Here is a 27,926-nt window from a genome sequence, read left to right on the forward strand (position 1 = left end):
GCGGCGGGGACGGCGTCTGGTCTCGCGTTCGGGACAGTCCGCAGGAGCCGCAACGAGTCCTGCGGATGCGACGGGGGCTGATCGGGTCAGCGATGGGCAGCTTGTAAGTGTGATTCAGGTCCCGACACTGTGTTGGAACGGTGCTGAGAGCGAGTGTTCTCGTTCTCTGCGGATTCAATGGACTGGGAAAGGATTATGATCCAGGTGCGAGCTCGGGTCGCATCTTGAAAAGCGTAGTGGATTTCATCGGGCACCGAAACTTGCCCTTTCTGGACACTACTTCGGCCGTACTCTTCCCGTTCCTACAGCGCCGGTTCGTCTCCGTCGGAAGGGGTGGTTTCGGACTTGGCGGTCGGGCGGTTGACGGCTTTGCTCGTAGCCGTCGTGTAGAGATCGTGGATGGCGAATTTTTCCTTTGCCCTTATGACGACGGCCTAGCTTCGATGGTCTCCTTTGACGGCCTGGCTTCGATGGTCTCCGTTCCCCACGATCTGAGCGCTAACGTCGGTAAGGAAGACGAGGATTTTGCTTCCAAGCACGGAGCGTGTGTCGACGCGTCTGCGTGGCGAATGGGGTGCATGTTGAGCCCGTCTACGCATGGACGGTCGTAGGGAAAGCGATATGCAACTCACGAGGACCGCAGTGTGGGCCATAATGTGCATCTAGTCTGGTTCCAGAGTACGGCCGAACAGCTAGTCTGAGATCATAGTGACGCAGAGTTACACTGGATTAGAGGGAACGTGTCCTTTCGGAAAAGCGTGTTCCAATCGTTTCTATGCTTCTGCAGCCGAAGAGAATCTATGGACATATGTAAACATTATCGAGACACCAAAATTTCGCCTCTGGATACATCTTTCCAAAACGGATGCCGCTAGAACGCGCCAACGCAATAAAACATGATAACAATTTGACAGATCTAGGTGGTATCATACAACTCCCACCAGATCAAGTATTCCAACAGAGAAATGAACGGTCGGTTCGGAGAGGAGCAGCTCCTCGATCAGGGCTTACTCAACTGCTCTTTCCTAAAAAACATGAAAAATCCAACCGGCACCGCCAAGTTCATCAGCAGTGCCACCCAGAACCACGCTTTGCCGAGTCCCGGCATCGCGCCGGCCGAAAAATCGGGAAAGACGTCGCCAGGGCCGATCTTATCGGGTGCGGTAGCTCTTGCTAGGATAGTAGCAAGGGAACCGAGAACTTGTGCCGCGATGAGCGTGAAGAAGACGTGGAAGCGCGTCAAGGTCTGCAGGAGTATCATGCCGAACCCAACTCCCTGCACGGAGTCCAGGACACCAAGCCAAAGCCACAGACTCCTGCCCGCGATCGCCGACGCAGCCGGGCCACCGGCCCAGGGGAGGTAGAGACCGATGTTTGATGTTCCCCAAAGCATCTGGGCCCAGCGCGGGGCGCCTAGACCCATGGCGAAGATTGGCAAGACCCATGAGTGAGACGTGGAGAGGATGGCAAAGACGTATAGGAGGGCGGCCCAGACGCCGATGAAGAAGAAGACCACCAGGATGGCGATGGACCAGGCCGGGACGTGCTGGGAGGACCAGAGGTAGAGCCAGTTGCGACCGTATGGCGCCGAGAGCCAGTAGTTTTGGATTATGATTACGACGAAGAACCACTGGAAGGTGATCAGCAAGGGTTTCTTTTTGAGGAGGGAAAGGACGGGGAGACATACGATGATGATCTTCCTTCTGAACAGGGAAGTGTAGAAGGAAGGAATCTTGCCCGGTGCTTGTCTGTAATACTTTGGTAAACCATAGAAGAGTACGTAGCCGACACTCCACATCACAAACGCGAGGACGATACCAATTGGTATGATGACTCTCGTAGGTGCCATCGCGGCGGAGCTGCCCGTGGCCCCATGCGCAGATGACTTGGTCAAAGCGGAGCCCCAGTACCACAGCGCCACAACGTAAATCTGCTGCGTGCCCTGAATGATGCATGCCCTGTAAACCCATCTAGTAACAGGCGCACCACCCTCGTCTCCGAAATTGACAGCGAAATAGACAGAGCCAGAAGCGGATCCAACGGCATAAAGGCCCGTAGCGACGTTTTGGATCCATCCTCTCCCGGCAACAGTGGGGCCGAATGGTGCGAGGCCGATGAAGAGGAACGCGAAACCATAGAAGATAAAGGGGATGGAGAGGACGTAGACGGTTTGCAATCGCCTGTAGAGGAACCACCACATTATGGATGCCACGAGGTATATCGAAGCGATGACGTAGAGTTTGGAAGCGGCTTCACCAACAGTGCCAGTAAGAAGTGTAATTTGGTAAGAGTTGGCCGCGATGATCTGGCCGAAGGCGAGGAGGACGGAGTACATTGGCCACTCAGAGAAGGGGAAACGGACTCGCAGATAATGCCTCAGGCCAGTAGGCGGGGTGTAGTTCTCTCCCAAAAGAAACTCATCTATGGTGTCTGCTCTTGAATCCCGGTTATCCAGTCGGGATTCACTCCTGAAATCATCTTTTGGTCCCAAATTGCTCCCCTCGAAAATTGAGCCCGCGGGAGACTGTTGGAAGGGAGTTGGTGAAACAGAGAGATGGCGGTCCATTTTGAACACCGAGGGTGCTGGACTACCTTGTCGAGACTTGCCCATCTCTGCCATGCGCATTCTCCCATACCAGGCTTTTTCGCTCTTGACGAGGTATTCTTCAATACACAGCTGGTCCTCGGATGTTTTGCCACTGAGCTTTGCAAGCTTCACCTCGAACGCTTCTGTGTATTCCTTCTTTGGATCCGTGAAGAAAGGGCTAACGTGCTCCAGGTTGTAGTCGGACTTTTTGCCAGTGTCCTCACCCTTCACACCGGGCAAGCTCAACAACGAGATGTTAGGATTCTTGGTCAGGCGCGGTGAGTCGGCAAGCCAATCTTCGGCCAGTGGAGTGCCTATCATGGAGTGTCTTTGAGGTGTAGAGAGACCAGAGGGAGCAAAAGGTGCATTCGGAAGAGGCACCTGAGATGTTATCATCTGAAGGGGGTTGTATTCAGACATGCGGTTCCTTGACAACCGCCGAGGTGTCCTCGAAACCTCTTCGTCAGCGCTAGAATCGTCTTCAAATTCAGACACAGGGGCGATGCTCGGAGCACCGCTACCGCGCTTCCTACGCAGCTTTTTCCGGTGGCCTGGTCCATATTTGTGGCCAAGACCCCCATTAGGCAATGGAGGAGGTGATTCGGCCCTGACTGGACTGCCAGCTCTACTGACGTTTCGGCTAGCGTTTTGAGACTGCGCTGGGGTCCTCGACCGGCCTCCAGTTGGACTTGGAGCTCTGGAAGGATTTCGGGACTGCGCAGGTGTTGCTTTTCGTGATATTGTCGGTGTGGTGTTGCCTGGGGTATTGAAGCGGCTCTGTCGAGCATTCTTCGCTTCTTTCTTGTGGACAATGTCGATAGCGGTAGATTGGAGTTTCTCGAGATCCTCGACCCACTGCGCAACTGGAAATCGTTGCTTTGCAGCGCGAGCCCTCATGATAGCACGGACATCTGGTTTTGATGACAAAGCACCTTGGATAGCGATCTTGAATTGCTGTATGAGATGTTTTGTCGTTGTCGACTCAATGGTAAACCACCAGCCAGGCATCTGTCCTAATCCTCCAACTCTTGCTCCCACACACAATGCACCTTTGCGGCCAAATTCCACGGCTACCAGTCCAAAGGGTTCATCTCGAGATGGCATCAACGCGAAATCAGCCCCACTGAAAATGTATGGTGGTAGAGCCGTGAATTCAGGTTTCGAGAATACTCGTCCTGGGTAGACCTCCATCATTCGAGCCAGCTTGATCGCGGCAAATTTGCCGTACAAATCGATGACCGGCCCTACACAGATCAGTTGCACTTGGGGGTTGTTCTCCATTACGGAAGGAAAACAATCAGCGATCAAGTCGACACCTTTCTGTTGGGACCATCGACCAACGAAGACGAAGAGATCTGCACTCGGGTCCTGCTTCAGCCCAGCCCATTCTTGAGCCTGCCGTTTCAAATCTGGCTTGGCATTCTCAAGTTCTTGGTCGATCACAATGGTGTCAGTCTTGACCTGTTCCTTATTCCATGGGGCAGTATCCGTAGGGTCAGGATTAGGAAGAGACCCAACTTCCTTAATACCCCAGAGGATAGGGTACCGGGCAAAAGAGCGCTTCCCGTACTTGGCCGAAACTCCCACTGCTCCGAAACCATTTTGATGAACACGAAGGTAACTGGCTGCCGCATGTAATAGGTTGAATACTTCTCCGAATTGGACGTATTTTTGCACGACAGCCGGATCAAGATCGTACACTGCGCACACCTCTTCGCGTTCAGCTTGGTTCCGCATGGGCCACAACCCTTGGAATTCTGCGTTGTGTAATGAAAGCACACAAGGAATGACCTCAGGCAATAAATGTAACGGCGCTACTGCTCCGTGGTAGTCGTTAATATGATACAGATCGATCGGAAACCGTCGAATCGTTTCAGCAATGCAAGAATTCCAAGCCGAGTAGTAAACAGCGCTGTCTAAATCGTCCATACGAGGTGGATACGGCTCTGATTTCGTCTGTTGTCGGAAAATGGGGGCATCAAGGAGGACGTATGTGATGTTGCGGAGAACGTGGTATTGGACCTGAACTTCGTATGCGGTTCCTAGAATGTGAATGATGATAGGATCTCCCACGGTGTCAACTGGAAACTCAAGACCACCAACGCACGGCACAACCCATATGAGATTTTGATGAGCGAGGTTCTTCCCCATCAACTGCGCCATGACACCGAGGCCTCCAATTTTGACCTTGAGACCCCAGTCTTCGATGTCATACTCCATGGTCGCGATGAGAACGGTTCGCCTATTTTCATCGGTGGGGAACACTGGCGGAGCCTGAACCTGGCCGGGTGTGCTGGGCATGGGAAGGATTTCTCTTGAGACCATGGCGGAAGCGGATTGAGGCTGCTCGACATATTGATTCGATCTTCCGAGTTTCAAATTTACCAAGGGTTTGAACTTGCGTCGAACGGCCAACGGAACCATACTCTTTTCTTCCATAACACCTATCTCGTTGAACTTGACGCGGTAGAAGGACTTGATGAAAACATAGACACCAGTCGCTCCGGTGAGAATTGGAATGATCCAAAGCAAGATGTAGAGAGCCAGCTGTGACCACCGATTACCTACACCCACAAGTTCATATCGCATACTGCCGTCGTTGAGTACGATTTGGTTGACTAGATACGGTGATGGTGGAGCCTCAGTTATGTTGATTTGGTTTTGAATGAGCGAGAGTGGAGGGATTCGATCCAGTATAAAGTCTCCATCAATATCACCGTAGTTCCTAGTTTGGTCTGGCTGGCCGTCTGGATTCATTCCCCATGCGTTGAGTGATACATTTGAAGGCCATTCAGCCATGAAGTTGAATCTCCAGAGACCATCTTTGTCTTGCGTCATTTCATTAGGAAGGCCTGCGTCATAGCCATACTGATTGAATGTGCCGTGCACGAACAAGTGAGGGAAGCGCCGCGTGGTATTTGAGGGTTGGTCGGTATCGCCCTCTTGCCAATGATCACTGCTACCAGCCAAACGACTCCAGTACTGGACAATGACATGCTCCCCGATCCACTCCTGGAGCTTCGTCCCTGACCAGACTTTTGGGCCGATAGTGGTGTTTCCGCCGTTTCCATACGGCTGCCAGTCGCTATATGTCGTACCAAAGTTCAGAGAGTAACGGAATTGATCCGCGCCAGCAGCTTTGTGCGAAATGGTGTAATTGTTCTTGCTATTCGCCGAGAGCAAGCTCGAACTGTAATTCGCGGAACCAACGAAGACCATTGGATTGTCCTCCTGACCAATACGTAGCAAGAAATGATCGAAACTCTTGAGTCGAGGGTTAGTGAATGCATATCAGAGCTGAAGCAGGATGACTTACCCCTGTAGACACGGTTCCATTAGCGTTAGTGACGTTATTGACACTGATTTGATGTATTCCGTCAGACACATTGACCAGGCTGGCAGCGTAAATAAAAGTCGTATCTACACCCCCACACCATGGAGAATGATCTGCCTCCACGGCGGATATATTGCGGCACTGCACTTTGCTCGTGTCTACTTGTGGCACGTCACCATTCTCAGTGGTGGAGTTGATCTGAATGGTGTTGGTGATTTGATCGCAATCCATTGGCTGCGAGAAATGAATCTCGAATGGGACGGTGTCCGCAGAGGTCATACGATAGTCGTGCCCTGGAAGAAACCTGGTGATGACAGGTCCAGGAACTATGAACTCATCCTTTGGGATCAATGCTTTGAAGCCCCAGGGTGTCAAGCTGACCTGGGAAAGGCAGCCGGCGAATGGTTGAGTGGTATCGTTGCCTATGAGGACGCATTGTTAGCCAAAGCAGATAATCTGCCAAGACACTAACCGGTGCAGCAAGAAGTCAAGTCGTTGACAAAAGAATTGATTGAGGTCATTGCAAGCCAGCGACGAACGTACTCCTCATAAGGAAAATATGCTACATAGGTGACTTGTCCGACTCTATACGTACGGATCTGCACTTACCAATATGGGCGGTAGAATTCTCCAGTGTGTATTCCTCATAAGGGTAATACAGATTTTTGACGGTCGTCCCCATCTCAAAAGGTGCCAGCAGGGCGGAGCTCGGATCGACGCAGTTGAAGGTGTAGGTTGTATTGATTTGCTCGTTCATGTACACTAGCCAGGCCGTTTGAGTCATATTTTGAAGACCTTTAAAGTTCCCTCGTTCGAAGCTCCATAAACCTATCTCCGTCGGAGTTCTCTTGGGCCCAGGTCCTTGGCTTCCTGGTAGATAAACGTCATGAGTCTGCTTCGAGAGCTGAGCGAGATAGAAACCATCATTGAGTATGGGATAATTCTCCCGCATCTGATAGGTAGCCTTGATAATATTTCGAATCGCAGCGGAAGGATCTCGATGGTCTAAGGGGATAGTATTATCTTCGCATCCGTAGATAATGGCATCCGAGGGGAAGTCATAATACTTCGAGTTTCCAACTTTGTAACAACCGTGCATCATCCATGCTTGTGCTGAAGTCATTGGAGACCTTCCAAAGACATAGTTGGATGCCGTGCTGTCCAGGACGTAGAAATTTTGCTCTTCGCCCCAGTACAAAGTCGGAATTCCAGGCAGGAGTAACGTGGTCATGTAGAAGCCCAGCAACTGTTTCTGTGTACCGCCCCCGATGCCTGGCCAGCGGAACACATCCTGATTAGTGACTCCGAACATGTGCCTTGGGTCAAATTCCCCAGTGTATGCATTCTGCATATCGTTTGTCTGTAAAAGGGATTTCCAAAAAGAGGCCCAATCCACAGGTGGGTCCCCTTGGGCTTCAAAGCTACCATCCATACTTGGGATGATGTTAGCGACTAATCGTTACCTGGCAGAAGGGTCGACGTACCCTAATATTCGACTCAAGAAGCGGTAGACCGTATAATGGAAAGCTGCGCCATCAAAGGCGTTCTGACCTACATCACGAATAAAGTATTTGTCGTTCTCAGAAGCATTGGTCATTGTCACAGCTTGGGTGACATTGTGCACGTAATTATCAGGCGTCCTGCCTCGACCAATGTAGTCCGCCCCAAAGGCGTTCCCTGCAACAACTTCGCCGGATATGTAGAAATTCTCTTTTCCGAGTGCTTTCGCACACGTTCGCATTGCGCTTGACCAGTTGCCCACGGCATCAAGCGTTAGCATGAGGCCTTTGTCCATACGATAACCGTCTAGATCCAACATGCCCAGAGTGATACATGCAAAGTGCTCAATCTTCGCCCGTACGTCCGGTCGCCACTCGCGCAAGCGGTCCTGAACGTAGGCGAACTTTGATATTTGGCGTTGCCATTCCGGATAATTGCCGAAGGCTCCAATCTCGCCGTACTGGTCGAATTCACTGTCGCGGCATCCCACCAGCTCTTGCGTCAAGTTCAAGACTTCATGGCCATCGTCCCCATAGAACCTTGGGTATTCGCAGGTATTTAACTCATTGTTCCCAAAATCGAAATCGTTGTACCTTCGCTCCGACTTCCATAGCGCGTTGTGTTCGAATCGATCGAAGGGGGTGGAAATATTGAGGTAGCCTTCGAAGCCGATGAGATCGCCCAAACTATAGTACGGGACCGTGAGTAACTGTTTTAGAGTCCGAGGCAAGCCATAGGGGTGACTTACGTAGACATGGTGTTGTCCATAACCACGTACATGCCGCGCGAATGGATTTCGGCAATAGCGTCTTGCCACTGCTGGATGGTGCCGAAATGATGATCGAGAACTGTCAAGTCTAGGGGACTGTAGCCATCGGATTCCCATGGCTGATTGATATGTGGACTGCCGGCAATGTACAGAGACTGTAGCTCGTGGATCAGCAGTTACGTTGGAGCCATGGAAATCGACCAGAACCACTGACCCTTATACCCATTCCTTGTAGATAATCAAGACTATCCTTCAGCCCGGATATATCTCCTCCATGGCGCAACTGAGTCTGGGTAAGATCGTGCTCGTACTGTGTGCCGTTGGCGTCGTCATTGGTGGGATCTCCGTTGGCAAAGCGATCTAGCATGAGGGTGTACATGGGCATTCGCCAGTTGGAGGGCGACGGGTTGAAGGTATGGTTCTCCCATATCCCCCAATAGTCGAGGGGATCCGTGGCGGTTTCATTAGTATTAAGATTATACAGCACTTGCTGTGGATCGTAGCGAAGGGCGAGGGCTGCAGAGCTCAAGAGGAACAGCCACACGCCTCGATACATGGACCCGCGAGCAGCCATGGTGAAGCTACCCAGAGGGACTGCTGCTGGAAGCAGAGGTTCAAATACCAGTCATCTGTACTCGTCGTAACATCTGCTTAGTCGGCTGACACAGGGCACAGAGCGGACGCTTAGCGTTGTGCTGTCAATGAATACAAGTGTGAGACTAGAAGGATACTTGCGAAAGAATACCAAACGAATGTGAGTCTCTGATAACAAGAGATGTGGTAATATTGCTCACTATCTTTGGCCCCAAGGAGAGGAGAGTGGGCAAGAAGAGTAGTACTAAGGAGATGTGGAGAGAGGATGGTGTAGAGGCTGCAGAGTGGAGAGGAAGAAATCTGCAAGTCACACCAAGAGCGGCGCTTGAGGCACCAGCATGATTCAGGCTGCGGAGTGGCAGGGTAGAGTAACCCCTTTGACGTAGCCAAGTCTTTCGTTATCTGCGGACTGGCAGCCATCAGGAAGGATGGATTTATTTTTAATTGTGGGTCCGAGGGGGCCGAAACACGATGGATGACCCATGTTATGCAGGGTCAGAGGCGATAGGCCTGGCTATAATGTGAATACGGTACCTATTTCTTGTTTGCGAGGCCGGATCAAAGACGCGTGCTGCAGCATAGAGTACGAGGTAATCAAGTCTGGTCAGCCCCTGAACTTTGGTTTATTTATTGTTCAACGGACTTTTCCGACTTGTCGATCAAGTGCATGACATGGTTGGCAGTGGAAAGTGGAAAGTGGAAAGTGGAAAGGCGAAAGAAAGGATGGTGGGGGAAAGTGGCCAGAATGCTATGGCACTGGTGGCACCCAGATGGCATCAGAAGCAGGAACCCGCCGATTTCAGTCACAGTGGCCGGGATCCAGGGCTTGGCAGTGACGTCGGATCATGCGCTGTGACTGAGTCTCAAAGGGGTAATGGTGTGAGATAGGAGATGTGGCAGATAAGGAAAGGCTCGTTCAAGAGGCTGTGCTGGGAAGCTTGAAGGAGCCATAGCGTCCGTTTGCCCCCTGCTTTGTCAAGCAGATACAGTCTCAATCAGCACTAGCACAGCAAGCTAATGGCGGCTATAATAAAGTCCTTTAGGAAGCGGGCTATCTTATCCTTTCGGGGGCCGTTAGGATCTTCAGGATGAATGACGGACTGGGATACAAATCCTCCGATGGGTTTCAAGATACTTTTGAAAGGCTCAGGGCTCACACCGCCATGAGACGAGTCACCGCCCTCGAGGCTATGGTGCCCTCCCTCACGCGTCTCTCGTGTGGAGTCCATGGACCATGGCTTACCAAGCAGCCCAGGGTCTCGAAATGGCTCCGACCGTCCGACGAAGTGGTGTGCTATTCTGCCCAGTCCCAGGTTCAAGTGGTGGCCACCGGCAAGCGAACGGATGTTGCACTACGTATGCGAGAGTCAGGAGTTAAGCGAGATCGGAATCAAAAGCCGATGTTGTATGAAGGACAGTAGTAGGTAGGGAGTAGAGGGTCTACCGGAGTGCAGTGCCGCCCATATGCCATACCTTATGAGCCTATCCTCTTTTTCTCCTTTTTTCCTTTATTCCTTTATTCCTTTTTGCCTTTATCTTTCATTTTGATTTTATTTTATTTTCCTTGCAAAGGAGTGTGGCTTTGATTTGTTAGTGTAAAACTCAAACTGCCGGGCAACGGCAAAGTGGCGGTACTAGCGGCACGTTCTCTGCTAAAAGCCTAAAACTGCTTCAAGACTACTGGCCCTCGTTTCATCGGCTATTCGCTAGTCTCTTGGCTATCGTGGTAATCAGACCTAAAGTACACACTATACTTTAGCTACTTTACTGGTAACCGCCCCTGAGACAGGGCTGACGGGGATGAATGGGAAAGTCAACATGCCTAATTTCAACCCTTTCTAATTTTAGATTATGTCAATCCTACATGTACATTACCCTACCACCTTCGCTTCCCTTATCGCCGACACACTTGCGCTCACCCGCGTGGCAATAATGAGCCTCGGAATCATTGGTCATTGGCCACTGCCCGTGATAACAAGTAACCAGGGTTTGCTTAAAAAGCTCTCGAGCCCCTTCTCAAATTCGTGGGCGCTCCAAAGTCTTCAGAATAACCGTGTGCCGTGACGCGAGCTGGAAAAACCGGATTGTGCCCCCAACTTTTCTAGCGTGGCATATCAACGGCCACTTACTGCATCAGCGTTCGCGTGAGCCACTGACCTAGGTATCACAAGAAGTGCTGCTCGCTTAAATTTGGCGTTGATCCTCATATGCCGAGTCCGGAGTCTATTTCCAATCATGCAGGCGCCGACTGCTCACTTTTCTGTCGGCGAGTTGGTCTCAAAATGTGCCGAGTATAAATAGTACATATGGCTGCCACAAGGTTTGCTGGCTTTTCGACTGGCACGTCTGATGGACCACCAGTACCATGGAACCGTCGCGAGACGGCGAAACAGCATACGACGCTTCTATTTCGTTGACTTTGAGCTTCCTCGATGTGTTTTCTAGCCCAGGAGAAGGGCCGTTGACTTACGGTGGGGAATGTGATGCAAGAAAATCCCTGTTTTCATCGCTGACTAACATCGCATCGGTGAATCAAAGCGCCGATGACCGACGGGCCGATCCTTTGGTCATCTTGAAGCTTGGCAAGTACTTCTGACGAAAAGTGGGCCTTCTTTGATATGCCATGATAGCATGTAACAGCGTTTCCCACACTTTGTAAATTACAGATGAAAAAGTATTATGGACGACACTGTACTCAAGAATGCCTATCTTAAACCTTTTAACCCAGGCGTCATTTGGTCGTGCGGAGTCTTCGTCAACGAGTCTTCGTCAACGAATACATGTAACAACGCGGAGCAGGATCACCTAGGTATTTGCAACTTCCAGGTGCGTAGAACATTCCGATTCACACGAAATACTTGGAAGTAGCATCGAGCTATTACCAATCTTACATAGAACCTCTCTCTACAAGATGAAGAATCAAAATTTACTCACAATCTTTGCCATACCTCTAGCATCTACGGATCTTGCCCACTTCTCGACCCAGGGAGGCCGCAGACTGTTGACTCAGGCTGACAACGTGCGGGCAATGTTTGAGATGCTTAACCCCATGCGAGCCAGTGGTAGTGGAAATCTCCCCAAGCAATTACGATCGAATAGTAAGAGGATGTAGCAAAAGTCATGCATAGAAGGAACGCCAGCTTTTCTGTGTCTCAATGGCCACTTTCCCAGAAAAGGTAACAGTAAATGATTGTCCTGGTTAGTGAAGTCTTTCCTGCTCCCAACAGCCTATCCTAGAATCCTTGACATGAACAGTCAACTGATTTCGGTCCATACTCATTAAAGGGTGCCAAAATAGAATTGAGGAAGCCTTCAAACAACTTGCTCGACCGTAGAGCGTTGAAACCTCCGACTTCTACCTGAGTGAGGGACCTTGAGTCTTCGGACTTCTCGCCCGCCTATCATCCGATTCCTATGCATGACATTTGCTCGATCCTTTTGTCAAGTCATATCAGAGCTGCCATCATACTGTTGTTGTGAGCTCAATTCATAGTGCATTTACAGTTTCACAAGCTGTTCATTGCTCGGTGCCAGCAAAGCCAAGACCTCAGTCACCAGAAAACATGCCGAACAATCCTCCCTAGTGATAAAAGGCGAAACGTGAGTTTCTGCATGATGGACGTTGTCGTCCTGAACCTCGGGCTGCTGCGTCGCGTCCGTAAATTGCATCAGAGCTGTCTGCTGTAATACAGACGAGCTTAGCGCCCATTTCTTGGTGCAACACAGCCTGCCTTGCTAGAACATCCCACCTCACATCATCCGCAAGATAATCCAACGCATCCGTCCTCGAACGTTCCACTCAAGCCTATAACATGCCCAGAACCAAGTCGCCCTCCACCGAGGCATCCGTTCCTACTCTCTACGACGAGACTCAAGCTCCAGACATGTCAAGCACCAAGTTGCCTTCTAACGCTGACTCCCTTTCTACTCTTTACGATGAGACTCACCGCGGCATCTGGCACATAAACCCTCACATCGCAAGCTTCGGCAACTCCCCATCCCTCATCGCCCACCTTGAACACCATGGTCCTACGACTGACGGCAGCTTCGCAGTATGCGTTGCTGGTGGCTCCGGCAACTTCATCAACAAGAAACTCTACGAGTCCATCCCACAGGAGCACCGTCCTGAACTGGATACCTGCCCTCATCGTGTGGGTTTGATGGTTGGCGAGGACCAGACCGCATTGGGCACTGCCTTCATACCAATCATACTCAAGAATGCGGATACTGACAAGCCTTTTCGAATCGTGCTCCATGCGTATGTGCTTCCGAATATGCTGATGGGGATGTTCATCAGTGATCCTGCATGGGTTGAGGTGCAGCGGTTCCGTCCGGGTGGGCGCGAGTATGGCTGTGATTTTGGGGATGGGAAGATTGTGAGAGTCAAGGGTTTGCCTCATGGGCATTGAGCCGAAAGTCATTTGCAAAGGGGCCGTTCCGACAAGTACTGACTGCCTAGCCTGGAGTCGGCTGTCAGGGTTCTGTCTCTTTGCGTTCCCAGAGTTCTCCAGAACGTGGCTTTGACCGACGCAAAGTACATTGGCGTTTTGAAGGATTTCGAGTCGAAGAGCTAAGACGTAACAGTTCAGTCTTGCAGAGATTATGTTCCAGATCAATCATACCTCGCATGCTGTGCTTAAAGATACTCAAGTCTGACTGATACCAATGACAGGAAAGGACTTGTCTATTGTATCCTTTGCATTGTCCGCTGAAAAGGATTCGCGTTTTGACCGAATGCCCTTGCAGTGAAAGCCTAGTCTCACAATGATTGAAATGGGTTGATGTAGCTGATGATGATTTTCGTTTTGGACGCCTTTACTATTTGATCGGAACCAGATCGCACCTACTGCAACGAGCAAGTCAACCCGATACTTCTAGCTCGAAACTCGACTCCGCACATAAGACGGGCACGAAGCCACAACAGCGGTCTATATTTTCAGAAGAATCCAGGGCCAATTCCTTGGCAACAGCTGCAGGGCCAGAAGCTGGCCTCCGCCTCGTCGTCGCGACGTGGTGACGACCTTCGGCCGAGACTAACCCTGCAAAAAGATACACAGAGGAAGACATCAAGATTCCCCAGCTTGCCAATGACCCAAGGTGCTTATGAGACCTTCCCATAAAAACACAAAAAGTCGAAGAAGGATGCAAATGGCAAAAGACTCACCCTAAGAGCCTCGAAAGAGGGTCTTAGGCTACAGAAACTCGAAGGAGTTTACTTCCGAATCAAGGTCAAGGAGCAACATACGCTAGCCTCATCTTCACGCTAACATCCGCAAGACTGTGGTGACGGTGTCAAATCAGCTAGACCATTTCGCCTGTTTCCCTCGATGGGGTAATCGGGCCTATTTTGATTTATATTATCTTCCTCCATCCGTTACCACCACCCACAGCCTCTAAGATCATACATACTCCGCCAACCCCTCCCATCGCAAATCGCCACGGCGTGCGATCTCCATCAGCACCGTACATTCCCACCCCCTCGGCGAGTCCATGATCTGGGGCTCTTCATCACCAACGCGTATCTATTGCCACGCGTCGACACACTGTGTTTTTGTTTCCGACAACAACACTACACACCTCAACTCCACGTTCCCGAACCGATTCACGACGCGCACTCTTCGTCAAAGACCAGACCCTGCTCGTGGCTGCTGACAAGTCAGTCACCATTACCATTCCACCTCCAATCTCTCCCCTCCGCAGACCCATCTGCTCCGCCATCATGACCCTCCTCACGTGCTATGCATCACCGTTTCGATAGTAGCCGTGGCCGCCGTCGGACTAGCATAGCGCCTACCCGCTTCCCTCCCACGAATCACAGACCACGACCTGGGCAACGCCATCGTTTACTGTGAAGCATCCTAAATTCGACCGAGAGCAACTGGCGCCATGCGCAACGTAAGAGAATGTAGCAAAATTCATGCATTGGGGCGAAAATTTCCCGAATTAAAGTCCGACAGTCCAGGCGCGGTGGCAGGAAGAAACGACCCTGTTTACGAAGTGTACCTAAAAATCGTCTTCGATCTGCAAGGGAATAGTTTTGGGTTATCCACTTAATCCTCTTCATCTACCTTATATGTCCTTTGATCAGAAATGAGCCGATCTGTTCCACTCGATACCCGCAAAGACATACGCAGTCGGAAAAAAAGAGAGCTTTCTCCTATCGTTGGGAATTGGCATTAATTCTGTGTATGACTCTTGCTCAGAGAATGTAACAAAAGTCATGCACATAAGCCACTCCTTTCCCCCTAGGTCTCACCCTTACGTACCCTCCCAGAGAGAGAATGGCAGTTGTAACGCAAACGAATTCCACATCATCGATGGTCCTTGACAGTGAAGGCGCGTCTATATGTTTCTTCTCCGTCCTTTCTTTTTTAGAAAATTTCCACCTTTCCCGAGATGATGAAGACGTCGATTTATTATTCCGGTTGATACCCATAAAAGTGCCAGTGTCAAATGAGAATGGAAGAAGCCTTCCTTCCTTTGGAACTGTTTTCCTCCCCTCTGGCAGTTCGCTCGACTGTGGATGGATATTTGGTCGATTTCCATCTCAATGAGGGACCTCGATCTTCGGGATCCGCGCCCGTCTAGTATCACTCCCTCCTATACATGACTTTTTCTCGACTATCTAAGGATGCGTTTTATGCCGCGTTCGGATCTCGATAGAGCACAGTCCGTGGGCTGACGCTTGAGGAGAGGGATTGTGGCTTGAGCTGTTGATGAGGTGGTGTAGGGCTAGAGAGAGAGAGAGCGCGCGAGAGAGCGATAGAGAGAGCGAGAGCGAGATGCTTTTGTTCTGAGACTGGGGGCTGGTAAAGGCCAACTTTAGAGGACAGGAGAGGAGATGAGAGGAAAGATCGACATGTGGAGCCGAGATCTTGTTCATCCACGTACGCATATCTAAAGAAATGGCTCCCGGCTTGATCGTCGCCCTTACCGATCAACACAGCAGCGGACTGCGCGTTCCGTTTCTCAGCATCAACATCAACATCAGCGGCCAACGCCACCCCATCCCCATCGAACCCAGAGAGCTCTTCCACGGGCACAGACCCTGCTCCTTCACTTCGATAAACCGTCACTTCACTTGCCAGACTCCCTTCCCGGTGGCTAGGATAGATGGGATTGAAAACCTTGCCGCAGCATGCACACTACCAGTCCGACGGCAAAACCGCTCTGATCATGACCCACCTGGACATTATCCCGGCGCAGCACCTGCGATATACCTCGAGCCAACACTCCGCCGAACAGCCTCTTGCCATATCGCCGCCTAGGGATGTATACTCCCTCGAGACATAGGCCGGATGTCAGACTGCTGGTTTTATGACAATGCAACCCATCTGCATGCACATACTAAGAGGCGAATTAACGCTACTGGCTCCAAAGGTGGGAGGACAAGACGACAACAGTAAACGCCCATGATGACACAACCAGGCTCCAAAACCCTCCCAACCACCCTGATCGGCACCATCGCTTTCGGACACGGAGCTTATCCCCGCAGAAGCGACGGCGATGATTCTAAAACCTCGCAGCGCGACGATCTCCGCCACGACATATCGTGGTTGTCCTCTTCTCTTCTTCGGAAAGCTCGACAGATATCGATGAGGTTGTTTTTAAGCGACACGGTCGATCGATCGGGACGATAGATAGACGTGTGGGCTGCCCTGCGCGTCGTTTGCGATGTGTTGGGTGCTGAGCAGGAAGATGGCGGTGGCGATACTTGCGATGGGTAAGAGGTTTGCAGAGGTTTGGAGGCATGCGGACAATGAGCTCTGAGCTCGTTTGTCGCATTTGTGCCTTATGGAAACACAGACCAAAGGAGGGGGGGGCTAAATTTCGATATCTGTCGAGGGGTGCGGAATGGGGGAAGCTGGCCCACGGAATCGGCATCTTTTGTATCTTGCATTTCCCGACTCCGTCTTGTGATTATAAAAGCCTGGCGATGCTGTGAACGAAACGATAGAGAGGGGGATCTCCGCTTTCCGCCTATTCTGTCGTTCCCACTTATATACATACTGTCAGCATCGATTCTGTTTCCACCTGTTTCCTCGCTTTCACGACATGTCCTCATTGATAGATCCGCAGCAGCAGCTCAGACCCTCAAAGAAATGGATGCAGGGAACATGGATCTTCACAAGCTGACATTCTACGCGACAGTGTCGCACGATGGACGCTGGATTGGAAGAGGGTGCGGACCAAGTTAGGACCTTGACGTTAGCAACACCCGTCGGGTTTGGGGCGTTCGGACTTGAATAATCTCGGTAGGCTTGCGTCAAGTGGACCAGGCAAAAAGACGTCCACAAAAGTCGAACCCGGCTGCAGCCGGAAAGCTCTACAAACATCAATGTAAACGTAAACATAGAAAACCCCCCCCTCCTTTCCCCTCCCTCCCATCCATCCACCTCTCCACACCAACCACCCCCCCCCCATCTCCCTCACCCCGCGCTCAACAACCATGCACACCCCCCTCCTCCCCTCCTCCTCGCCCTCGCCCTCGCCTCCGCCTCAACCCTGCAACCACCATCCAACAGCGCCAGCGCCATCATCCCCCGCGCACGCCACGCGATAACCCGGACCGCGTGCCGGAACATCGAGGTCGCGCGGAAACATGTCGTGGCACAGGCGGGCGGGGGGCGGGGAGCCGTCGCGGTCGGAGCGGGCGGCGGAGAGGATGGATGTGTTGTTCGAGCAGAGTTTGGGGGGCGGGGAGGTGTTTGGGGAGGACGATTTGGAGGATGTTGTTGTTTTGGATGCGGGGTCGGGTTCGGGTTCGGGGTGATGGGGTGGCTGGGGCGAAGAAGATTGGATTTTGAGGTTGGGGGGAGAAGGTCGCTGAGACGTCAGTGGGGATGCTTTGATGGCGTGATGTGAGTGGGGTGGTAGTGTGATAGGAGGTGCTGATGCTTCAACGAATAATGGCGTGCCTGGCGTCTGCGTTCTTTCTACATCACAAGTCGGTTAGACAGTCATCGAGGAGTCACTTGGTTCGGAATGAGATATCAAGAGCAAGCTGGCGAATCATGAAGTTGACTCAAGGTTCCGTGAGAAGGTTAAGATAGCGTACCGAGAATCCAAGAGGACGCCGCCCGCGGTATACGAGCCGTTGGGGTTGGAACCAACACGGTCACTCAGCCATGCAGAAACTATGTTATTAGAGAGGGTCGTTGACCCTTGGCCAGTCACAGCAGAAGCAGAATGGGGAAAAGTTTCCAAGGATTTTTCTCTTGGTATGCGAGTGATATGTACAATTCAATAATGGCAAAGCCTAAGCGTCCGTTATGCATCCATGGCTTGCGTCCGTGACAATGCTGTGTCATGCGTCAGCTCATGATTCTCCTTCTCATATCGCGAAAGGGAAGGGGAAGTAGAGTAACATACCTAGCATACTTCTTCAGCGTTCCCTTCTGGTACTTCGGTCCTGGCTGAATCCACTCTCCTCTTCTCCTCTCCACCTCGTTCTCATCCACAAGTAAATCGAGCTTCCTCGTCTCAGCATCAATGACCACCTCATCACCATCTCTTATCAGCGCGATCGGCCCTCCTTCCTGCGCTTCTGGCACTATGTGCCCAATCAGGAAGCCATGACTGCCACCGCTGAACCTACCGTCTGTGATCAAAGCCACATCCTTGCCTAGCCCTGCGCCCATAATTGCGGAGCTCGGCTTCAACATCTCAGGCATACCTGGGCCACCCTTAGGTCCTTCATAGCGAATCACAACTACAGTCTTCTCACCCTTCCTGATTGCACCTTTTTCGAGAGCAAGTACCATGTCGTCCTCTGAGTCGAATACCTTGGCCCTGCCGACAAAACGCATACCTTCTTTGCCTGTTATTTTGCCAACGCAACCACCGGGCGCGAGGCTACCGCGCAAGATCTGGATATGGCCGGTTTCCTTGATGGGATTACTGAAGGGACGGATGATGGTCTGATCCGAGGGAAAGTCGGGAGCGGTTTTGAGGTTCTCGGCCAGTGTCTGACCTGTCACTGTCATGCCTTTACCCGTGATGACGCCCTCTTTCAGTAGGAACTTGAGAAGGGCCGGTGTGCCACCAATGGTGTGAAGATCAGCCATTACATATTTGCCTGAGGGTTTGAGATCTGCGAGAAACGGAGTGCAATCACTAACGCTTTGGAAGTCGTCAATGGTAAGGTTGATACCGACGGAGTGAGCGATCGCTATCAGATGAAGAACGGCGTTGGTAGAGCCACCGGTGATGTTGACGATTATCATGGCATTCTCGAAGGCTTCTCGGGTAAGAATATCGGATGGTCGTATGTCTTCGGTCAACAGCTTCTTAATGGCGCCACCAGCTGCGAGACATTCGAGCTGTTTGGCTCTAGATTCCGCAGGATTGGATGAGGAACCGGGGAGAGTCATGCCCATGACTTCGATAGCCGTAGCCATCGTATTGGCCGTGTACATCCCTCCGCAGGCTCCTCCACCAGGGCAAGCATGTCTTATGATGTCGAAGCGCTGTTCCTCGTTGATCTCGCCAGTGATGAACTGTCCGTAAGCTTGGAAAGCAGAGACAATATCAATGTCGGCGTTGTCTTGTGTAGCAGCACACCCGGGCTTGATTGTACCACCGTAGACCATCAACGAAGGTCGATTGACACGTCCCATGGCCATGATAACGCCTGGCATGTTCTTGTCGCAGCCCGGTATTGATATGTTTGCGTCGTACCATTGGCCATTCATGACGGTCTCAATCGAGTCAGCGATCAAGTCCCTCGACTGTAGAGAGTACCGCATTCCCTTCGTACCCATCGAGATAGCATCGCTAACTCCTATGGTATTGAATTGGTATCCTATGAGCCCGGTTCGCTCGACTCCCTCCTTCACCCTGTTGTTGAGGTCCAAGAGATGCATGTTGCAAGGGTTGCCAGAGTACCAGACTGATGATATCCCAACCTGCGCTTTTGACATGTCTGAAGGCTCGAGGCCTGTAGCGTACAGCATTGCCTGTGAGGCGCCTTGCGACTTTGGCTGTGTAACATGCTGGCTGACTTTATTGAGCTGGGGCGCAGAAGAGTCTGCTTTTCGCTTGGCGGTGGTAGTAAAACTTTGTAATCTAGCAATGCATCAATACACGCCCACCAGAAATGGGTGACGGTCCATATACTGACTGTCGTTCTAAACATCTTGGCAGGATTATATGTGAGTGAGCTGCCCGGGCTCGGAGAGCAGGAAGCAGCATTGGGAGACCTTTTGAGATATCTTGTCTATGGCATCAAATCCATGCAAATCAAAGCCCTCAGAGATCCAAGGAAGAGTGGGTAGATGGCAAAAGACTTGCACTGCATTCATCTCTTTCTCTCTCTCTCCAAAAAATTGCCAGCTCGGCAAAGTTTCCGCAAAGCGAACAAGTTTTTAGCGTGTGCAAGTGTATCTACAATTCTTGGCAGGTACCGAGTAGAAGGTAGAAAATGCGCGTCCACCACCAAAATACCAGCAGAAACGTCTATTCTTCTCTCAGATTACATCGCAGTTGCATAGAGGTGATGCTTGAAGCCTTTGTATATCAGTTTCATGAGATATTGCCCCAGTCCTAGGGCGATTTAGGTACTTTTCTACGGTATGCAGTAAGGAGGAGTCGCTGTATCAGGTTTGCGAGCGAGCATAGTGCTCAAGGAGGATATATATTTGAGGCTGATATTCAAGAGTTGGAACGGAGGCTTAATGAGGAGGGTGTAGAGGATTCTAAGGACTAGATGAACTACAACTACGTTCTATGAGTTACAGTATGAATGAATGCGAGAAGAATCGACTTTTTACTACTATCTTGGTGGTGCGCGCGCATTTTTCTCTGTGCCAAGCATTCCAGATATCTACTCTTGTACACGCTAATCACCAACGTTCGGCCGGGAAAGGTCCTCGAAGCTTCCTCGGGGTTGGAGGAGGAGATGATTCTCGAAGGGTGGGCATTGCCTCTTCCCACATGATATAGAGCAGCTCGTACAGAGCTCCTTCAGACATGCCTGATCAGGCACGACGAAGAGGAAAATGTGAGAGGGTCGAGCAAAAGTCATGCATAGAGGGGGAGAATACTCTGGTGTGCGAAGATTCCGAAGATTCAGTGAGATGGAAGCTGAAGATGTCAAAGCTCTACAATCAAGTAGGTTCTTTAAGGGGAGAATCTAAATCAAAAAGGCTTCGTCATTTCATCTTATCACACCTTTGTGGGTCTCAGTCAGAGTTAGTTGACTATTCAACTCAAGCAACTCAGAAAAACGGCTACTCTTACTTGAAGCTGGAATTTTGATATCTCTTCACTAACAAGGACGACAACTTAGGGTTCGTTTGGTCAAGACTGTCACCCTTCCCTTCCTGGGAGAGCGCCTGTTGAGACCTAGAAACTTTGAGATTCCCTGTATGCATGAACTTTGTCACATGTTCTTACTGTCCCCATTTGGCTCCGAGGAATTGTTCAAGAATAAACTTACAGCCTATGACATACAATGGGCAGGTCTTCTCACAGACGAAGCATGGTCCTGAGTCCTTGGCTCCACTTCGAGCGTGGGCTCAGGCGCGACCATGGGGATTTCTACACAACGGCTCTCAATAGAATATCTGTGAGAGAAGCGATGATCCATAGAAGGAATCTCTACATATCAACACGTCTCAATATAGCGACCCTTGCGGCGGAAACCAACGATCACTCCACCAGCCGAATGTACAGGTCATAGACGCTAGATCTTCAAATCCGAAATCTAGAAGGCACTAACATAGAAGATGCACGTCTGTCCCGATGCTATAGCGAGCGAGCAATCGCTCTGATCCAGGATTGCGAATATGACATTGCGGTTAGAACATTGTTGTACGGAATGAAGGTCGACACTCATATTGGGAAATCCGGCGCACTTGCTCATGCGATACGGGCCTTGTTTACACCCTGGGAGGAAAGAGGCTGCTGCCTTTCTGGCATGCTTTTTTTTTATCCTGATTCTGGTTTCCGAGTTTGGATATAGTACTGCTAAACCATTATAAAAACACCAATCGTTGTGGAACCATGCGCTATGGGATGGACGTGAACGATTGATAGAACGGCGTGGCCTGCTGATTAGCGATGCAGATTTCAGTCATCGACGCTGATGGTACAAATATCAGAAGCATAATGTGCCATGCCACTCTTGCGGACCCGGAAGGTCCAACTATTCCGTACTCCAGCATTCGTACGCCATGTTCAGAGAAACCCATGTCGCGTGTGCGCTGAATTTTCCACCACGGTTTAAGTCTTCGTTGCAAATGTCTAGCATTTGGCCACCTTTCCCCAGCCTCCTAGGGAACAGCCTTCTGCGAGGATCTCTTGGAGGACTTCCACCTTTCCCTCGTCCAAATGCGGTCCTCATCCATTCGTATCTTGCCCTTTCTCTTCATGACCTTCACATCTACGCTTCCCCTTCCCTCGTCGCTTTCGCTAACAGCGCCATATTCGGACAATCTCAGCGTGGCGCTCTCGTTGACAGCGCCAAACTCCACCGCCATCAATAACGACTCGAATTCGACGTCGCCCAATGTTGCCTCCCGGTCGGGTGTACTTTGCAAGAAGATTCATGGCGAAGACCTGAATGCTGGCAGCTGCCGCAACGCCTGGCAAAAGATCCGCTGCACTTCTCACACTCAATGGTTCATCCCTCGATCTAGGGAGCCCGGCGAAGCTTCTTATAATGACGTGCTGATACCCGTTCGCTACCTGAGCGACGATGGGATCTGCGCTATCGTGCGTTGGCCCTAATCTCCCTTCATCTATTCACGTCCTGTAGCGATCTATAAGCTGCAAGGCATGTGAACGGGGCAGAAGATACAGTGCACGTATGATCTGTACCGCATTTCGTGGCCTAGAATGTACATTGGAGAACAGAAGCTGACCGCGAACCCATCCCCCTTCAATATGTCACCTTGGCAACAGGCTCTGAGGGCGACATGTCTCCCGGCGTTACGGTTTCATGGAACGCGGAAAGGGTTCTTGAACAGTGCGTAATCGAACAAGGAAAAGGCGGGATTGCTATACACTTCACTGGGTCCTCCCTTACTCTGTCTCTCAATATACAAATTACAAACCTTCCATTCAGCCTTGAACTTGACCCACTGTCTCTGCTCTGCTCTCCAAGCTCAACAGGACTGACCACTCATTCATACTAGCTCATGGCGATGACCTTCGAATTACCATCAGGAGCTACGAACCCTCAGTCGACTGCGAATCCGGACAACAAGTGGCCCCGTCAGAAGAGAATCCCGAGGCAGTGCTTACAATGATGCCTGCGTCCTACGGAACCATTCTCTCTGGGATAACGGGTGATGAGCGTACCCTTCCTAGTAGGCTTCCGAAGGATCTATTTCGGGGGGAGTTGTATTTTCCTCATTCGTAGCTGTGTGCATTTATGATGCAGGAATTCTCAATGTATCGAAGCACACAAGTGATTTGACTGGACACGCTTTTTTCTATTCTCTTGCCCCTGCTTTTACTTGCGTAGCCTAAACATCCTCCTCTCAATCCTTCGCCCAAGCCTGTATATCAACCGCCGCCTGACCCCCCTTCAGATCCAACCACGCCCGAATCCTGTCACATCCTGGTGTCCATGCCGCGCCATTTGCCACCGACGAAGGCTTCGTGGTTTGACATCTGGGCAGCCGGGGTAGCTGCGAACACCATGTACGTTCAACAGGGCTTCACAGACACGGGGGTCTGGCTGGGTAAGTCGATTCGTGCAAAGAGCTTTCCGGTGCTGATTTTGCGCTCGCATACTCATACTCGTAACGTCCAAGGAATGGTGGGCTGACTGGCCTGCTCAGGTGATGATGAACGGATTACCATCACGCTGGGTGCAGTACGGATTGGGATAGCGCAGAATGTCTCTGCTGTCGTGGAGTCAAAATTGAGGTCATAGTATCCATATGCCTACCTCGGTTATGATGGTCTCCTGCATAAAGTACTATCTATCTATCGGCTTCGGTTCTAGTTATCAACATCTTGGAAAGGCATCGACCCGGAAAAATCCGTTGTTCGGACTGGATTCCTTTATGGAGTACATTGAATGGCGCAAGAGCCCCTTGTTGCTATTGCTGTTGTCGGAAATTTGAGTATTGACAGCGTTCTCCGATTGGACTATCACGTTCCCTGACACTATTTATGCCTTGTGGGCACGATATTGAAAGTTAAAGACGAAGCCGATAGCAGATCCGTTGGCGGAAGTGCTGACCGTGGGGAAGGAGGGACTATGGGGGTTTTGGGAGGCTGATGTGGAATATGGATCCGGGAGGAAGGGGGATCAGGACGGTGTCGTTGCTGCTGACGGCCTGACGGGAAGGGCTGATTTACCAATGGACGGCATGTGGAATCTCGTTGATATTGGGAAGTGATTTGTTCGCAGAGATCACGATGAGGATTTTAAGCATGGTCGAAACGATCGAGCATATGAACTTTCCCTGCGAGCTGGAGAAAAGCCCGTGATGTTGTCCAAATAAAGGGTGGATGTTATCTCGATGCTAGGTCTGATGGACGTTTTGAAGTCCATGGTGGGAGCAACACAGGTACTAGCCCAGTTTGGTAAGTTTGTTTTATTGAATAAGTAGAAGAAAGGAAGAAAGAAAGATTATCAAAGGCTTCCCTCCCGACTCCAGTGCAGTGTCCCATCCAGCGCTCGAATAACAGCGGTACCAAACCCCGGCTCTTACTTCTTCAACCAGCGTCAACCCCACAAGAATCCTGTCGAATTTGAATCGTGAACACATCATCCTTCGCGGACGTCGTAAAATCATGATTCGGAATATACTCGCAATTTCATAATTTTGCATGGCTCCCTGTCAACACCGTCGACGCCAAATAGTTTAGTAGTCTGCTTCATTCGCGGGTACTCAGCCCCATATCTTAGCCGTGACAGCTTTGGTCGCCAGGATCTCCACCCTTCTCGCATAAACCTTCATCATATGCATTACGGGATCTCCAAAAATTACACCCCTCAACTCTTGATCACAAGTGATCTCTGCTTTGACATCATCCTCCACTCCAGCGGTGGAATTCCTGTTCTCTCTTAGCACAACCAAACGGCCAGCATTCGACAGCGCGCCAGCTGGCACCCTCCACGCCGGAGCTTGGACGGGTGTGGTAAGTGCGCTTAGAGCGTTATTTCGCTGCTCTGTTGCCTTCGTGGGCTTCGCCTTCCGCTTGCAAGGCTTCAGGGCAGGTAGAGATGCGATGCACGTGGTGCCTGGAGAAGGTGAGGCATACAGATTCAGCAAAGAGCGAACGTAGGCTTTATCTGCTCGAGGAACTGGGTCGCCTTCATTTATAAATGACATGAAGAGGGACTTCTTGTAGCGGAAGGTAGGAGGCTTCGTAAGTGGGAGGAGCGAAATTGGCGGCGTGCCGAAAGTGAGGCAATGGATGCGCTTGAAGCCTATGAAATCGTAAGCCATAGTCTGCATGGGCCACCATTTGGTGGGGCACAAGAACGAGAACGCACAGCCAGCCAATGTATTGAGCTCTGATTTTACTTGCTCCGCGAGCATATGGGCGTAGAGTAGACTTGCCACTGCTCCGCCTGCGGAGTGACCTGTCATGAGTAGGGAGCAGGTACTGCGGGCAGGATTCTCCGCCAGTAGAGATCGAAGACGGGCAGCTACCGGCTTTATCATCTTGCGGGCTACCGATAAAAAGCCTGAGTGGCAGAGGTTACCGGGATCATCCTTTAGAATTGTAAGCTTTGCAAATTTGGAACATGTGCGTATGGTGTTACCAGAAAGTCATTGGGTGACACTGGTGACGAATTAAGATTTACGGCCCAATCCATGAAGGTCTGGCTTCCGCGTATGGCAAATACCACGCAGTTCATATCATCGATTGGCATGGATTTGATGACCATGGCTTTAGTGCCCATCCGCCAATCAGCGTTGACGAAAGCTTCCCTCTCGTTCCCTATTGGCTTGTTGTAGGCTCGTTGTGAGTACTGGGCTGCGAGGCATAGCAGAGGGTAGGACGGTAGGTAGCTAGGATCTCGCCGTCAGCAGCCAGACTAGCGACATGAGTCTAGCAGAGCGGGAGGCCCTACAGTTGCAGTGGAGGCAGATTCGGTGGCAGCCTTGAATTTGCGTATAGGTTGGCCTTGGCGAAGTAGTTTGTACCAGCGACTGCTGTAGATATGGCTGTGTTGGCGCCCCGAGACACCTGTCGACTTCCATATCCCCATCCTCCTCTGATACCTGACTGCGATTCATCCTCGATTACTAGCTCTTGCTCATCTCCACCAAATCGCTCGCCATCAATCGAGGTTATCACAGCATCGAACTTGGTGGAGATGAGATCACGCAGAGCTTCATGGGCTACAGCCTCCGGACTTGGCTGATGCTGCTGGATAAAGGTATTGTTGACGGAGCGCTCTGAATTGTTAGCTGGTCTGAATTGAACCGCATTCAATGAGGCAGCCTGGAAGCGATCGCCTGTCGCTGGTTGTGGGGGTGGAGTTCTCAAGGTATGCGAAGGTGGGTGGAAGAGTTGACGGGGTCGTTGGGGCAGATTTGTCTGCTCCGGAGGGAAGAGAAGGGAATATCGAGGAGGTTGGTCAAGGTGGGGTTCTGATCGTGTCCGTAACGGCAACGGTGGGTTGCTTGGAGGCACCAGAGATGTGGATGTCGTTGGTGGGGATGTCTTGGCGAGCTGTTTCCGTCCTGTCCGTTTCGGCTTTCTCGCTGGCACTGCAGGTTTCTTCTTCCTCGCCGTCTCAGTCATCTTTGCTCATTTCACTGATCCAGCTCCACCTGAAGAATACAAGACTCTTAAACCACAGGACCCTGAATGTACGGCTGTTTCAATGCCGATCAAGACAGCTCAACTTAGGCGGTGCATGCATGATGCATGCGAGTCTAGCACACAGCCTGTGCTGCGCCATTCGTTGACTCTTCACAGGCCACAGCAAGTCGCAAGCTATCGACATCATACATGAGTCTAACAGTAGTCATCCAATTAATCATGGCCTTCTCCCTCCACCATTTCTTCTCTAAGAGCAGGCCATGTCTGACTGTTTCCGTGTCGCGCGGGTGCAAACGTTAAGAGACTGCGATGTTCATAAATGCAGAGTCTGCATTAACGCTGTATTTTCGATGAGCCCACCATTGACGTGATTCAGTCTTGCAGCTACCAATTGGCTACCTGGACGGCTGAAATGGTCTCTCCGCGGCCCGTGTATTTGCAACTGATGGCCGCTCATGCTGTACAACTGTCTACCTTCCGGTGCAGCTCAACAGAAAATAACGGCAGTGCGAGTATGCATTTTCCATTGACTTTAATGGCTATTGTTCAGGATCAGTTAGAGTCAAGGCTCTACCCAAAACGTCAACACATCATTGATAGTGAGGGGTCCAAAAAGACAATCGTGACGAACGGATTTTGGAGAACACATCGCGGTACACTGTTCTTAAATACTTCCATCGACACATCAGTATGCAATTCGTCGAAGCGTTATAAGACTCAAGAAAGCGGGAAAAGCATCTTTTGAGACACAGGCTGGTCAAACGGTGATAGTTTCAACCGATTAGTCGGCATCATGACAAAGAAGCGTTGCTCTCTTAAAGAAGAACAACCAATATTTCAACAGATCAGACAGGATTGGGTATGCTGCTGCGCTTACTTCCTTCTCGATGCTGAAGGACGTTTTCTCATTTATTCGGGTAAGATATGGGATAGACGTCAAACGTGAGCAGGTAGGTTTTAGCCCAATCATATGCTGTCTGATTCATCTGTGCTTCAATTCGATTGTTCATCCATGCTTGGAAATTGCAACGGATGGCTATGAGACACGGTTTCTTCCTGAATCTTGAAAATTCATGTGGAGCATTAGCCAAAGGCTTCCTTCATATTTTCTTCCATGTCTCATTTGCACTACCGAGGATATAGCCACAATTCATCGTATGTTAAGCCCGTGGATTGAGCCTGCGACCTAAGCCCTTGACTTCAGTGGTGATGTACTTTTCTTTTTCTTCCTTTCCTTGAGTAAAGGTTGACGCGAAAAAACAAACAAAAGATCTTCTTCCCCCAAGCCAGCCCAATATCTACTATCATGCTAAAACAATATTATATCTCTTATCGTGTCCATACCCAATGTATCCCTTCCAACCCCTAAGCCTCCTACTCTACTCTCTCTTAATCGCGGG

At 50.8% G+C, this 27,926-nt stretch overlaps 4 protein-coding genes across 4 annotated transcripts; 1 reads left to right on the plus strand and 3 right to left on the minus strand.

Annotated features, from left to right (window-relative positions):
* Positions 1-1,000: 1,000 nt before the first annotated feature.
* On the minus strand, positions 1,001-8,764 carry HO173_011614 (uncharacterized protein; the record flags this gene model as incomplete). The annotated part of the gene is made up of 7 exons (XM_037313494.1): positions 1,001-1,630; positions 1,688-5,851; positions 5,904-6,343; positions 6,531-7,354; positions 7,406-8,107; positions 8,170-8,345; positions 8,405-8,764. 7 exons carry the CDS (start codon positions 8,762-8,764, stop codon positions 1,001-1,003), a joined length of 7,296 nt encoding a protein of 2,431 aa, XP_037159582.1.
* A 3,832-nt stretch (positions 8,765-12,596) lies between these two features.
* HO173_011615 (uncharacterized protein) lies at positions 12,597-13,193 on the plus strand (the record flags this gene model as incomplete). Its single annotated transcript, XM_037313495.1, has 1 exon — positions 12,597-13,193. The coding sequence occupies one exon, from the start codon at positions 12,597-12,599 to the stop codon at positions 13,191-13,193; it is 597 nt and encodes a 198-aa protein (XP_037159583.1).
* Positions 13,194-18,043: 4,850 nt separating this feature from the next.
* HO173_011616 (uncharacterized protein) lies at positions 18,044-19,977 on the minus strand (the record flags this gene model as incomplete). Its single annotated transcript, XM_037313496.1, has 3 exons — positions 18,044-18,086; positions 18,157-19,851; positions 19,907-19,977. 3 exons carry the CDS (start codon positions 19,975-19,977, stop codon positions 18,044-18,046), a joined length of 1,809 nt encoding a protein of 602 aa, XP_037159584.1.
* Positions 19,978-24,635: 4,658 nt separating this feature from the next.
* Positions 24,636-26,505, minus strand: HO173_011617 (uncharacterized protein; the record flags this gene model as incomplete). Its single annotated transcript, XM_037313497.1, has 4 exons — positions 24,636-25,177; positions 25,244-25,466; positions 25,517-25,766; positions 25,829-26,505. 4 exons carry the CDS (start codon positions 26,503-26,505, stop codon positions 24,636-24,638), a joined length of 1,692 nt encoding a protein of 563 aa, XP_037159585.1.
* Between the last annotated feature and the right edge of the window lie 1,421 nt (positions 26,506-27,926).

Source organism: Letharia columbiana (genome assembly GCF_014066305.1).
Source record: "Letharia columbiana isolate WasteWater2 chromosome Unknown Sc0000065_s0, whole genome shotgun sequence".
Taxonomy (NCBI): domain Eukaryota; kingdom Fungi; phylum Ascomycota; class Lecanoromycetes; order Lecanorales; family Parmeliaceae; genus Letharia; species Letharia columbiana.